The sequence below is a fragment of the Perca fluviatilis genome, chromosome 21, assembly GCF_010015445.1.
Source record: "Perca fluviatilis chromosome 21, GENO_Pfluv_1.0, whole genome shotgun sequence".
Lineage (NCBI taxonomy): Eukaryota > Metazoa > Chordata > Actinopteri > Perciformes > Percidae > Perca > Perca fluviatilis.
Window position 1 is genome coordinate 13,237,274 of NC_053132.1, and position 14,768 is coordinate 13,252,041.

General features: G+C 41.8%; 1 protein-coding gene across 3 annotated transcripts in view; it reads right to left on the bottom strand.

Moving 5' to 3' along the window:
• LOC120550679 (adenosine kinase-like) overlaps positions 1-14,768 on the bottom strand; it is a 105,897-nt gene that overhangs the window by 11,748 nt on the left and 79,381 nt on the right. For all 3 annotated transcript variants that reach the window (XR_005637762.1, XM_039787346.1, XM_039787347.1), the window contains exon 8: positions 1,224-1,259. Coding sequence is in view for 2 of the 3 variants with exons in the window: in XM_039787346.1 (XP_039643280.1) it covers positions 1,224-1,259 (36 nt within the window). In the remaining variant the exon portion in view is untranslated. The remainder of the gene's footprint in view (positions 1-1,223; positions 1,260-14,768) is intronic.

The window sequence follows — 14,768 nt, forward strand, 5'->3', positions numbered from 1 at the left end:
ACAAAGTTCTAGAAACTATGCAGTGTATATATTGATATTTGAAGACTTGTCAGTGTACAAGTACAGAATGTGGGCAGGTAAAATTGTCATCAGAAAGTGACAAGAAAAAAAGAAACTGCAACCATCTAGAAATGCAGTAAGTACAATACACACCACAATGATGTTATCTGAGAAATCACATTCATCCAATGCAATTTTTCAGAGTGTTCTGGCAAATTAGGTTGACATGGAAAATGTCAAAGAATTGTAACTACTAGGACAGTCTACACTTTGCCCTTTGGTTTTTTTTATATGAGGCCCCCTCCATCTCTACCACCCCCTCTTTTCCTGCCTTCATCCCTTCTCCTCTCTTAAACCTGTCACTGCCATCAGGATTGCATTTCTATTCCAGTCACGTTGATCACACCGTTAGTGATTCTGGATGACAATTATTCACACAGTGCAGAGCCATACTCAAGGCAGCTCTACCTTTGAAAGAGAGAAGGCACTTAAAATACCTGAGCCCAATTGAGAAACACACACACACACACACACACACACACACACACACACACACACACACACACACACACACACACACACACACACACACACACACACACACACACACACAGGCTATTTGTGTTTTGATTTCACATTTTAAAAGCAGCACGAGGAATATGCAAAATGCAAGCAGAAAATAGACCAAGGGAACATTCATTTTACATCTAAGAGGCAGCCCACTTTAAAGCACATTCTATGGGGAAACAAGCACTGTAATTTCCATTTCCATAATCTAAAACCACAGGTGGCTGTAATTTGGTTATTAAAAGACTACAGTGTGTTTCAGTGTGGTGTAATGCCATAGCAGTGAAGGGAAGACATACAGTATCATCCCTGAGTGCAATGAAGATAATGAGGAGGCTTTTTAACCAGGCAACCTGATGAGCCCCGAGCCTGCAGAGAAAGGCTTGAAACCATGCCCAACTTCTCAGCTTCCCAAGAGGCTTTTCAAAATTCAATAAATAACATCTGTAGGCGATGTTGGGTGCAGACCTAGCAGAGTGCGTCATAACAGAGAGCTGGCTGAACAAAGAAACCATGACGACTGCCAGGTTTCCATAGCAACTGCTGCAAGGCCTGGAGAGTATAATAGCACATCAATCACTGTCCAAAAAGAACTTCATTATCAGCAAAAACAAACCTTTAGGATCTGTTTAGTGTGCAATTGCCGGTCAACTCACCTCAAAGCCCAGCTCTTTGGCAAATGTGGCCGCCTCCTGAAAAAGAAAAAAAACACACAAATGAGCAGTTAATTACAGAGTCACAAACAGAGCACAATGTCACACTCCAGACGTGAAGTAAAGACATCTCGCTTGCGTTCCCTCCTCACATGTGCGGCCATGTCACTTGAGAATAAGTAACCTAAGTTAGTTTTGCTCTGCCAACCCCTAATTTAATAGGCACGTAGCCCACCCATTTAATCTATTGCCCCACTTTGTCTCGTCTTACCGCGACAGCATGAAGTAACACCACGTAAGCCTCCAGCCATGAAACCGCCACTGAAACCATGAATATGTGTTGGTATGTGGGAATCCCCAACACTGCAGGCATTCAACACCCACCATGTTTCTTTACTCTCCTAACAGGTGCACTTAAAAGGCCCATACAAGAGTGTATGCAAGTTTTTGATCCTTAGCTACAAATCATGTAAACTTCACATTGATGCTTAACTTTTTCAAATATATGCTGTAATTTAAAATGTTGAGATATATTTTTTTAACAATTCAGGCAGCCATTGGCTTCTATTGATTTAATTATGGCATGAGAATGGGATGGCAAACTCTTGAAACTTGCTTAAGTTGTGTAATCTAAATTAATGCTGTATAGTTTTAGATATTTGGATGTCTTTTTCTTACTGTTACAGGTATCCATTGGTTTCCATTCATGTCCATACAATATTAAAAAATGATTAGCAGACTCTTGAAACCAGATTTACCGGATTACACAACTCATGAGTTTCACGTTTCAAGAGTTTTCCATTGGATTTTCCTATGAAACCAACGGCTGCCTGGAAAAAAATACATCCAAAACTTACTGCCTGCATATGAATAGTTCCACCAAAAATGTAAGTTAAACATGATTTGTAGGGTATGTTCAGTAATTGTGAATAATGTTTTCAACCATACCAGTGTTTTGGGGACGTTTCAGGGTCTGCTAATTGATTTCTAACATTGTACAGAAATTAATGGAATGGATGCTTGGAATAATAGGGGAAAACATCCAAAGATCTAACACACACCAGCATGGTTAGCAATATTGTCAGCTGTGATGTCAAATATGTGATTTGTAGGCCAAAACGTGCAAAACCTCTGGTATGATTCTTTAACTGGTGACAGAAGCTGTTGCTTGTCTGTTCAGAACGATGCCACAAATCATGACAGACAACCTTGTGCACTAATTCACTTTTGACCCCGGACGGTGCAATAAGTTGATGCTATGATTTTAAACAATCCAATTATCTGCAGAAAGGGGGCTGGTATTTGCCTGACCTTGGGGAGAGGTTGACAACCTGGTCCTCAAACAGAAGGGGAGGAGATGACATGGAACAATAAGGTTACTGGTCCCTGGAGGAAAGCCTCATGGCTCTCTGCCTTGGATCAACATCACAGCACTAGCAATATGTCAATTCATCACCCCACTCGACTCCTTCAAAACACACACAGGGGCAAAGAGGCTAGTCAATTAGCCGCTGTAGTCAAGAAGCGGTTTTAGAATAAGTCAAGGTGCGTAATCTTTTTCTTTCCTCTTCCTTCGCTTTTGTCAGTCTATTGAAGGCTTAGGTCTCACATTTGTTTTCATTTATTTGAAACCACATATTGACTTTTCTCCTCAGGAACGTTCCATCACCGGCGAGTATGAGGCATCTCACAGGGACATGAGCAGCTTAGAAAATGTCTTGTCAAAACAGTGATATTTCATCTGAAATAATTTAAAAGAGACACATGAATGAAGGCTGGAAAATGATGGTGCTGTTGAGCGGCACATGCCTCTATCTCACCCTCCGTCTCTCCCTAGTTAGCTGCTATAATATTTGTGTGAAAAGCCTTTGGAGAGAGTGTGGGTGTTAGAAGAAAAGATAATTGAAGCGATGTCTATGAGGCATGTGTACAGTGTAATCCCTTTTAGGAATTTATTAATTTCTATGAGCTGTTATGAGTGCCAACATCAAAAATATTTGGTACTATAAGCTCAGCTAAAGCTAATATATTGGTATGATAAACACTGTACGGTGGTAAATATGCAATTACAGGAACTACACAGGCAAGTCAATAAAACTCAAATGATAGGAAATAAAAGTAATCATTTCTTAAGGGGCTTACAGCATTAATATTCAAAAATCTTGTGTTTAGGCTGTGCATGTTTCACACTTGACGTGTGCTGTTTTGGTGTGTTGTGGTAGATGGTTTTCAAAATGACGGTCCATGTGCTTCTACAGCTGTCGCAACAATGACAAGTGCTTCGAGTGACATCTGGGCAAAATCCTCTCGTGCTCAAAAAAGCATCTTGTTTGTTCGGAGATTGCTGTGATTGCATGGTCGCCTCTGATGATCCGCTCCGAGTCTGATTCCGAAGGAGAGAGTAATGTTGCAGATTTCGGGGCCTGTGAGTTCTCCTCCTTTACCTCCTCGGGCAAACCAGGTAAAAGATAACAAGGCAGGCTGAGCCCTCTGCAGCCATAGTTAGTATAAAGCTATCAGAATGTGTGAGATGTTGCTGCTGTCAGAGGCTTAAACAGTCAAAGGGATATTTTTAGAGAGCTTAAGCTAATAATCCAGAGCCCAGTCAGGGGGGCGGGAGTCTACAATTTCTTGCCAAGCAAAATGAAAAAGGAAATACACACTTCATGCAAAGGGCAGTTTTCAAAGCACTTTGCAGACTTTGTTTTCCTTGACAATGTATGTGACAGGAGCCTAGCAGCCCTGGTCAGTGCAGACACAGTATGCAGATATTCTCTGTGAAGTTACACATGCTGTATAGACTTTATTTTCTTTCTTTTAATGAAGCTAAACTGCTCAATATGCATTCAGTCTTTAAATAATACCTTATCATGAACAAAGGAGCAAAGTGAGCATTCAGGGCTCTGGATAACATAACATAACAATAATCCAACACAATCATTACATTTCCTCCATGGTGCTATATTGAGGAACACTGATCATCACAACACAACTATTTATAAAAAAAACTCCCTGTCCCTGTTCACTCTCTGCATCTCATGTCAGACATTTCTTACTGAGCAAAAAGAAAAGAAACTGGAGTAGTTGTTATTGGCTCTCGTGATAAAATATTACCAGTAACAAACCGAAGCAAGCATTTAGCTTTTCCTCCTTAGTGTAACACGTTGTTGAGCATATGTCACAGCAGGAGTGAGAGAAAAAAAATCCAATTTGAGTGTTTCCCAAAGAATCTAAATCAAAGAGCAAACCTCAGTGCTAAGGTTAATAAAAGTTGATAAGCTGAAAAGCATAACCAAGGCCTCCCCAAGGCCATTCAGAAAATAGGCATTTGCTTGACCGTGTGAGCCCAAGCTGATGCTGAGGCAGAAATTGAATTGTATTTGACATTGTGTGTGCGTGTGTGTGTGTGTGTGTGTGTGGGGGGGGGGGGGATGATATACAGACGAGGGTATAGCCCTGACAAGTTATTTACAACACCCCTGTTTTCTTCTTCCTTTCTGTGCATTTCAATACATGTTCATTTCAAAGACATTGGAGTTGTATGCCTACAGCCATTTCATGGAGAACTGACTTCCACAATTGAAGAATTTACTTAATAATATGATAGCTGGCTTAGTCCGCAAGCGAAAGGAGAACAGATTATCAGGTCTGAACAGATCAGTTTGATTTGACAAATCACCTACTGTTGAAACTTTTCAAACTAAACTAAGCATGACTGGGTCATGCCATCTCAAATAATTCAGCCAATTATCACTACTTACAGATATATACATATATACAACAATGGCAGATGACATGTTTTCCTCATTCTCTGTATGTAGGCCTAAGCGTAAGACATCACTGAGGCGAGTCAGACAGCTTCCATAAATGCCCAGTAAAAACAACATCTGGCATTCAACTCAAGCGGTTCCAGCCAGATTACTACGGCATACATTGCAGGGTGGTGGGTGGGGGTGGAGAATGAATAACTAATTAAGGCGATGGCATCAGTGAGGATTGTTAGTGACTTGACTTGGCCCTGGGGTCAAAAACAGGACTCCTCACCGTGCCATTAAGTGGCATTTTTCATGTTTTCATGTTCATGGTTTTTGTGATTTACATCTGCCATGCACATGACAGTTTAGCTGGATTCAAAACTAGGACTTCCTCTAACTCTCAAATGCATGACCTTAAATTTATCTTTTTATCAGCGTTGCTCTAATGTCCTGAAGCAAAGTTGTGAAAATCACAAAAAAACACCTGCTGGCAATTGAGATTTCTTTTTTTTCCTTCTTAAATAATTTCATTATTTCCCCCTCTACTTTAACTTTGTCCACTGTTTACCAGATGGTGTATTGTTGTGAGATAGAGTATTTACATGTGCAAAACCTTCTGCAGTGTATAAGATGGTATTCATTTTCAACTTCTGTCAAACCTCTCTGCTCCCCTCAGGATGTGTTCATTATATAATGCACTGCTGTAAACTGCAATGTCACTTCTGCTTAGAAATAGGAATGTCACCATCGTGTTTTTTTGCCCCCCAATCCAAATCCATTAAAACTGAGTATCTGTTGATCTGATGCTAGTTCAGTATTTATTCCCATAACATGTTTATTATTCTATATTGTTTCCTACATATGACAGCTACACAATACACACTTACAGTAATCGTACAATAAAACTAGATATGTTTGATGGCTGAATAGCTCTGCATTATGAAAACAGTCTGCATAATGTTTTCCTAAAAGATTTTGTGTAGAGTTTAGTTTTGTTTGGTAAAATGGGCTTTTCGGTGGTGAGAAGCGTGTCAGTGTGGTTGTCGATTCAGAACAACTAAGATGTCCTGAGCCAAACAGGGCATCGGTATCGGCTAAAACAAAGCTGATCAAAATCTGATCTTAATGACACGTTAAATCAACATCTAAGTAGTATCGGATTGACTCTGATTGGTATCTGGGGCAAAAAAAAACTTGATCGGGACATCCCTAACAACCATACTTAAAAAAAACTACTTCTTGTTTATTTTGGCCTTTGGGGCATACAGTTGATAACTGATTAGTATTTAATGTCAATCACTTGGGAGATGCGCTGTGTTTAAATGAATAGCTATACGTTTTTTACTAGACAGCAATAAAGGGTATGCAAAATCCTCAGCATTCACACAATTATGCCAGTTAATTAGTGTAGTACTGCAAAATGAACCAGAATCAAGGAACTAACCAAAAACCATTTGTTTGAACAGTTCCCTTTAAATCCATTTTGATGAGATGTGTCCAAACTTGAAAGCAAGTGTGTGGTTGACCTAAGCTTTCATGTGAGCAATTTCAACAGTGCCCTTTCCTGCCAGTCCATTACACACCTCTAGCAACAGCCTCTACTCCCATCTATCTCAGGCTGCCTGCAAGGGCAGGAGAGAGGACTCTTAGCAAACCCACAGGGACGACAGCAGCACCTACAGCACAGGTCCAAAGGTTAAACAATCGGAAACATGTGCAGTACATAAATATCTCTGTTGATAGCAATCTTAGGATGAGAAAGCAGGGTTTGCATAAGGGGCTCAGAACAGAGGATGTAACCTCAGATAGAGCAGGAGGGCATTCAGCTGGTCTGGTGGGGCTAATGGAAGCTGTGGCAGCGGCAGTAGCAGCTTTGTGCTGGGGGGAGTTAGTTATCAGCCTGATGGCCTTATCAGCACTGAGGGCCTCTATCACACATCTCACCTCTGGGCTCTAACAAGGGGTCAGCGCACAACGTCAGACTACCAGAGACTGGCTATCTCTCAAGGAACAACACTGGATAAAAGGGAAGATGGGGAATGGACGGGTAATACAGCAGCTTTTACCTAGTGCTTATAACTCTCATTCCAATTAAAGTTCCAGCTGATTGTAGAATTTAAAGATTTTATTTGATTGTTTGACTCTGCACTAGAGTGATTCCAGCTCTTTGGGGCACATTTATAGGGTCAATTAATCAATTTATCTTACAATTAAAAAGATATAAGCAATGTGTTTGGGTGTAACAGCAAGTTAGGGATTTGTTAGTCTCGCTTTGCCAAACCATCCTCCAAGGCGCTTCGGAGGAGGGTCTGGCTAGTCCACACAGCATTCCGGGATGGGAGAAAAACGTGCTCTGGTTTATTGGCATTTCTTTGAACCAATCACAATTGTCATGGGCGGCGCCAAGCTCCGCCCTGAGCCGCTGTAAAATAGCCTCAGGAAGGAAATTGTTTTGGTAGAGCATGTGTTCGTTCAAAAGTTGTTTTAGTCATGCAAGAGAAAACTCAGATTGGACAGATAGTCTAGCTAGCGGTCTTAATTTACCCTGCAGAGATCTGAGGAGCAGTCAACCATAGTCCTCATACATCAACCAGAGTTTAAAATTCCAACACAAAGAAAGCGGAAGGAAACGGACATCGGCGGAATTTCCTGCGGCACCGGAGCAATCCCAGAAGTGGAACCTCGTGGATATAGACTAGGGATTTGTTAACGTTAGTTGTGTTTAAGTTCTCTGAATCGCCTCTAGTTATAAACCTGCACAAACCCACTATTATCTGCCAAAGTGATCACAACGCTGGTTGTTTCACATAAAAAATTGGTATTTGTGTTTTGCCTCTGCTCTTCTCTCTCGTTATAAGAAAAAAAAAGATTTGGGTTTTTTGCATGCACCAATCAGAAAGTAAAAATATAAAAATCCACAACACTTTGTTGCTTGCTCATGTTCAAAACACACCCACACAGTCCTGATGACCCAGATTAGGTAAGCTTTTGAGTTTTAACTACTATTAATTTGTAATTAAAATATGTTCTTTCAAACTATACGTTTGATTGTTGCTTATTTAATCACAAATATTTAGTATTATAGAGAAATACAAGATCAAACCTAGTTTTTCGTTGCTTTTACTTGCTTATATCATTGTGCAATTTTGTTGTCATGTTTGTGTCATCCAATATGGTTATTCTCTTAGTTTATCTCTGTTTTGCATGCATTTTTGATATCTTTGCAGATGGTTTATTGTGTGTAAACTTTGCTTCATATAATGACCTCTAGAATGGTAATAATGATTATACGCTTATTTTTCACTCTGGGAAAAAGTCTTTGTTGAAAAGTCTGCTATAAAACTTTTTTATGAGGTTGAACCCAACTTCATCGCAGTCCATCAGTTTTCCGGCAGCTTATTATCCAGTAAATTCAACAGACATTTGTTTGCAGGCGCTGCAAACAAAAGGTCAAGATAGCAACCTGCTTTTTTTTTCTGCAGTCAACCATTGAGAACAGTGACCATGCCCTCCTGTGTATAATAAACATATGAGCATTTGGCCTGCTCTATTTACCCCCTAATGAGAAACAAAGATATGCTCAGGAGGGACTTGCATGCTTCAGACAATAAAAAACCCAGGAAGGAAAACAAGCTCTGAGAATAATTCAAACCGTTTGTGTGCACAAGGGACATGAGAGCTTTGTCTGAATAAATTGGCCATACAAAAATTTAGACGATGTCCAACGTGTTGATGTGGCATAAGATGGCCATTTGCCAGATGAAAAGCTGCATGGAGGGCAGGGGCCCTTCAACAAGGAGGCTAAATCATTTCATATTTATGCACACAGCTAACATGCAATAGATGTTGCAGGGAGAGCGAAATTACCCCATGGCTCTTCTAGAAGGGAATGCTGGCATGATGCAATCTAAAAAGCCACAATAAATCAGAAAAAAAACCATCATTTCATTCAGTTCAAGTGGGAGCAACGGGGAGATTGAGCTAAGCAGCATTTCTATAATAAGCCCATAGGTTTTATTATCCATGGCATGAGGCAAATTAATTTCTTATTACGGGTGGGTATATTATGCTCGTTGATTATGTCTCTGTCATTTTCTCATCTAGAGTTCTCTAACCATGAGGAGAATAGGGGGAGTCTTCCAAATGACACTGGAAAACATGACTGTATAGCCTGGACTGTGGGAATACAATCATGAGCAGACAAAGGTCAGTCCTCCTGCCAACTCTGTGTGGATAAAGGGTGGGGGGGGTGTATGAGGGTTGTAAGGCTATCTGGGAAGCCCACTGGTGTTCAAACTTCTGCGAGTCCCTCCAGCAACAAGCAGATATCCTGCACTCTCTCCTGCTGTGACAGAAATACACTGGCCTCCGTTCCAGCAGAACGTGGGCACTGTGATGATCTGCTCCCAGCACAATATCTCCTATTACATCCATAATTATTCTCCTTCAGAGGACTCTACCGTGTACCCTGGCTGCCCGACTGTTAAAGATGCTCTATGGTCTCACATTTCACGTTGCACTGCCAAAGACCCCCCTATTTTAACCCCGGCATTTTCAAATATTTCATGGTTCAATCCCAGGGTTGGGGAAGGCGGCTTCAGCAAAGCACAATTACAGTGGTTAGTCGGACTCCTCTGGTGGAGCCATGCTGGCTCCCAAAGTACTATGACTCGCAAACAGACAGGCCAGGAAAAACAGAGAAATCTCAGAGAAATCATTCTTCTCCTGTACGGAATCCTCTCGCTGCCTCTATACACACACACAGGAAAAGGCTGATGGGTTTAATTGTAGCAGTTGCAGTATCTTGTAGTGACATTCACTTCACTTGATCGAGTTGTGGTTCAGAACCTTTTTGGCTTGTGACCCTTGAAAGAAGAAATAATCTTTCTCTTACAAATGAAAAGTTGAGTTTAAAAGCAAAAAAATGCACCATTGTTCTATTTAATGCACTTTTGCTACTCCAGCCTCACTTGGGAAGACCAATAGCTTATAGCTGCTAATGCTACAGTATGTAATACCAAATATTAGGTAGATATTGATGCATAACTGGTATTAGTAAGTCAGTTTGTTGACTATTTACTACCTGTGCTACTGTTAGACTACATTTTAGCAACTCAAACATTTCAATTGATTTATCACAACATTAAAACATCTCAGCAGGAGTCATGCCATTTGTTTGCTGCTGGTGGCACGGATGACTGGATAAAGTGTTCCAAGGTGGCGACCTATTCACTCCAATGAAAGCTGCTCACTGGGCACATAAACCAAAACAGGTTTTCATGCTTCCTCTAATGCATAAGCATTAATGCATAAGCATTAGAGTCGTTCTCTGGCTGAACCTGCAGGCTCTGGCACAAATGAATTGTAGAAAAATAATTCACTGATACACCTCTTCTAGAGACATAATAGCAACAATTGTGATTTTGAATACAAATAGCCATTTTGGACTGTTTGTGATGCTCAGAAAAATGTATTAATCATTTTACTGACACTTGTAATGACTGTGTATTGGAAAACATTTTTGGTCCAGTGGACGTTATGTGACTTGCACCTCTGATTGTTGCCACTGTGCCACAATTGCTGCACAGCCAATTGCTGCTCCTGGGGGCTTCTTCTACTCGCTCTCAGTCAGATTGCCTAATGATGATGTAATTCAGTGGTTCCCAGCTAGTGGGTCATGGCCTGAAGGTGGACCACAGGTCCATTCTGAGTGGGTCGCGACTCGCGAGAATGTAGGTCAACTTCGAAAAAAAAAAAAATTTAAACATTTCCAGCAAAGCAGCTGCTGTGTTGCCCTATTCTTGTCATCAGGCCTGTTTACGTGTAGTCTCACATTGCCAGACCTATCTCATCAGCGCTGCAGTATGGTCTGGCTACACCGCCTATCTATTCTGGAAAAAAAAAAAAACGCTCTGGCTTGTTTGCATTTCTTTAAACCAATCACAACTGTCCTGGGCGGCGCTAATCCTCAATAGCGAGAGGGGAGAAACATCCGGGAGACGGTCAGGCACCATCCCAGCAATGTACATCTGTTGAGCCAGACTAGTTTACATGTTATGCTATATATATATATATATATATATATATATATATATATATATATATATATATATATTTATTTTTCTTTTTTTCTTTTTGGTAGCCTGAATAAGGTGAATTGTTTGTAACTGCTATTGCAATTCTTTTAGTGTTGTTAAATTGAACTCTCTGGCTGCAATGTTTCTTATTTCAAAGAGATTTTAGACCCTGTACTTTTTTTAATTTTTGTGAAGTGAAATTTAAGGCCAGCACAGTGGTTAGCATAGGCTCTGCACCGTAAGAAGGGGATGGGTTTTATTCACTCATAGGCAGAATGGATCAATTGAAATGAGCCGAATGGGTATTAAGTGGGTCTATGAGGTATTTGTGTGGACTGTGACCACTGGCTCAGCCGCTGGGGAACCAGTGATGTAATTAAAGCAACGTCAGCTAAATTTAAGTAGTCTCGCTTTAAAGCCAAGCAATGTGTATTTGCAACACCTTGTCACCAGTTGTCTATGAGTTGCGAGCAGTTCAACTAATAAGAGATTAAACAATAGTCGGAAAAATAGTTATGTAGCAAAACTTTTCTTATTTTTAGCATCTTGCATCTTGGGGGGTCCTGGTCCCGGGATTGGGAACCACTGATCTAGCATTCAGCAAAACATGAAAATGAATAAAACAAGGCAGCTTCTGCATTTATAAAATCATCACAGCTGATGTGCACTATGACTCATCATACAACTCACTGACTGTACGCCATACTGAAGGTCAATGTACTCTGGCGCTGAGCAGAAGGCACGTGACTCATCACAGAAATAGCACATTCAATTAAAATTAAGTTGTGAAAGACACAAAGGAGAGCAGCAGCTAATACTTCATGTCTTTTCCTCCAATGACACATTGTGATTGTTCCGCTTCGCCAGCTTTAGAGATGGTTCTGTGTTCATCCTCCCAGTTGGCCTGTGGGGCCTTGTGAATAAACACATGGAGGTTAATGTCTCATGTTCTATCCCGTTCTCTGCAGACAGCTCTGACAGGAGGAGAGAGAGAAGAGCCTAAAAGAAAAGCTGTTTCGATAATACGCTAATCTGGTTCTCACATCTCTTTGTTTTAGGCGGTGAGACAGGATATTTTCCGCAAGCTACTGTTAAGAAGTACATCTTGAGTCCGCTGTAGGTGAGCTGTCAAGGGGAAATGTTTTCTCCCATTCTTTTTGTGAGAACACCCCTAAGCGGCCTTTAGTGAACTTCCCATCACCCACACATACTGACAGCAGAGAGCACGTACTTCCACGGTCCTGCTCACGTCACCGAGGTGATAAACAACCACAGGCCTAGCCACAGAGATAAGGCTTCCAAGCAGTCTATCAAACAAACAAAGCCAAATGACGAATCTGGAGAGATGTTAAGAAATGATGCTATAGTGTCCATGTATCTCCCCTCCCTGCCTTTTTTTCCCATACACACAGTGACACACACATACACACACACACACACACACACACACACACACACACACACACACACACACACACACACACACACACACACACACACACACACACACACACACACACACACACACACACACACACCCACCCTCTTCAGCCTGTCCTGGAAAAATCATTAGAGCCCCCACCACCCCACACACACTGCATGCAGATGGAGAAAAATAGGGCCGAGAGCCAAAACGCCTGAGGGTCTTTTTATGACAATAACCTTCTGTAGAGCTGCTTGTATCCCTCCACCTAGATCAGGGAGAGGTGCTGAGGGATGGATGGGAAAATAAGAGAGATAACCATACAAAATATTAGGCGAGGAAAATTTACACAAAGTACAGAGGAGGAAGAAATACGTGTCATTTTGCTCTCACGGCCTGGAGAGATGGCAGGCTTTTAAAACAGCTTGAACATTGAAATGATGATGGCTCCTTTTGCCTCAGCAAAGCACATTAATACAGAGCCGAATGCCATTTCCACTTTTGTTAAATGGCTCACCTATTGAGTATTCAATTACAATGGCTGTCTCTCGTTTGGAAGACGGGGCTGGGACCCATAAAAATAAGCTCCCTCTGAGTGTGGAGCTGCAGAACGCATTGGACAGCAATGGAAGGCATGGAGGGCTCCTGTATTGGGGTGGGATATAATGATAATGGCAGGGAGTGAGGAGGTTGTTGGGTATTGGCTGTGGGGCAAAAAAACTAAGCTCCTCATCTGTGGTACCGTTTTAAGGAAGCATATTTTTAAACCATTTGCGCTGATAAAAAAAAGAGCCCAAGCACATGAAATGCTCTAAATTGAGAAAGCCATGAATCCTGGCTTAAAAAACATCAGTCAGGGTGATTAATTCAGTCTTGATTAATCATTCCATTTGTCTATGATATGTCTAAAATTCCACAATACAAATCCGCCAGTAATGGTACATTTCTTCCCCCCCATTGTGTGGTTTATCTCTTATGCTCAAATAGCAAAAGCAAATTGTGGCTAATTTTATCGGCGAAACCACTGGCATATGTTTTTTCCAGCGGTAATGATTCCCTCATTCGGGCCTAATTAACTGCAGCCATTAAATGGAGGGAAATGTAATGCCCTGGGTTCCATGTCAGGTAGTCAGAGGAGGACAGCACAGGAGGACTCAATTAGGCCTGTGCTGTTCCCAGGTTATCACACGACATGTTTGCCAATTAAGTGGAGTAGTGTCTGATGTCTATGTGCCTCTGTCGGCACCATTTCAGGCCCTAGCAGCGCAGAAACGCCGTCGCTAGCCTCTCCACCCCCCCACCAGTGAAGGAACAGACACTACACTATGCCCCAAAAAGGCAGTAATTACAGGATGGATGGGAGACTGTTATATAAGTACGAGGCTGCCGATAGGCCAGGCAGGGCCTGCTGATGCCAGGTTTCAAACAAGTACCAGCAGGATCGAGTTACAGCAGAATTACCAAGGGTAGACTCAGTCAGAAACACAGACACATTTCAACATTAGAAGCAGGCAAAAACAAGGGAAGAAACACAGGCTATTGACATTTTTTGGAGTCTGTTGTGTTGTTGCACGACTGTTTTAGAGTTTCGATCAAAAGAGAATTGTGATCTGACAAGACTGAAATAAGATCCCAGTCATGACAAATAAATGCAGCACTCAATTTTCAAAAACTTCAATCTTCCTCAAAATTATTATATTAGTCACTTTCAAAACATGAGATCTTACAGCTGCTTTTAACATATTTCCAAGTGTGTGTTGCTGTGTATCGTGACTCAGTAAGAGTGGAAGAGGAAGGCAGAGACAGGCAGACACATTAGCCTTCCCTTATGGCACATTCTGCAAGGCTATAGGAGTCAGTCTGCATGATCCTGACTGTCACTGACTTGTTATGAAAGCAACGCGGGCTGAGGCTGATCCATCACTTTGGGGGGTGGAAGTTGGGGTGAGAGGAGGGCCAGGGGGTCTGGAGAAGGGGGGGGGGGGTGAGGGGCGAGCGTGGGCGGGGCAGCCCTGTTGCCTGTCACTCACCATGCACCACTGCATGACCGCCAACCTTGTCTGGCTTGTGCACAATGGGAGGTCTAGGGCTCGACTGTATGAGCAGTCATTCCCCGCTCCCTCCTCCCAGCAGCCAACACAGAGGAAGGCCAAAAGGAGTCAAAACACTCTGGACAGACATTAGTCCTATATAGACCCTGGAAGACCTCACTGCTTGAGGCAGCTGAGCAGTGAATATCTGCTCTGTTTCCCACTGAATCTCTTATTTTGGCGGACCTAGCCGGGTTCAATTC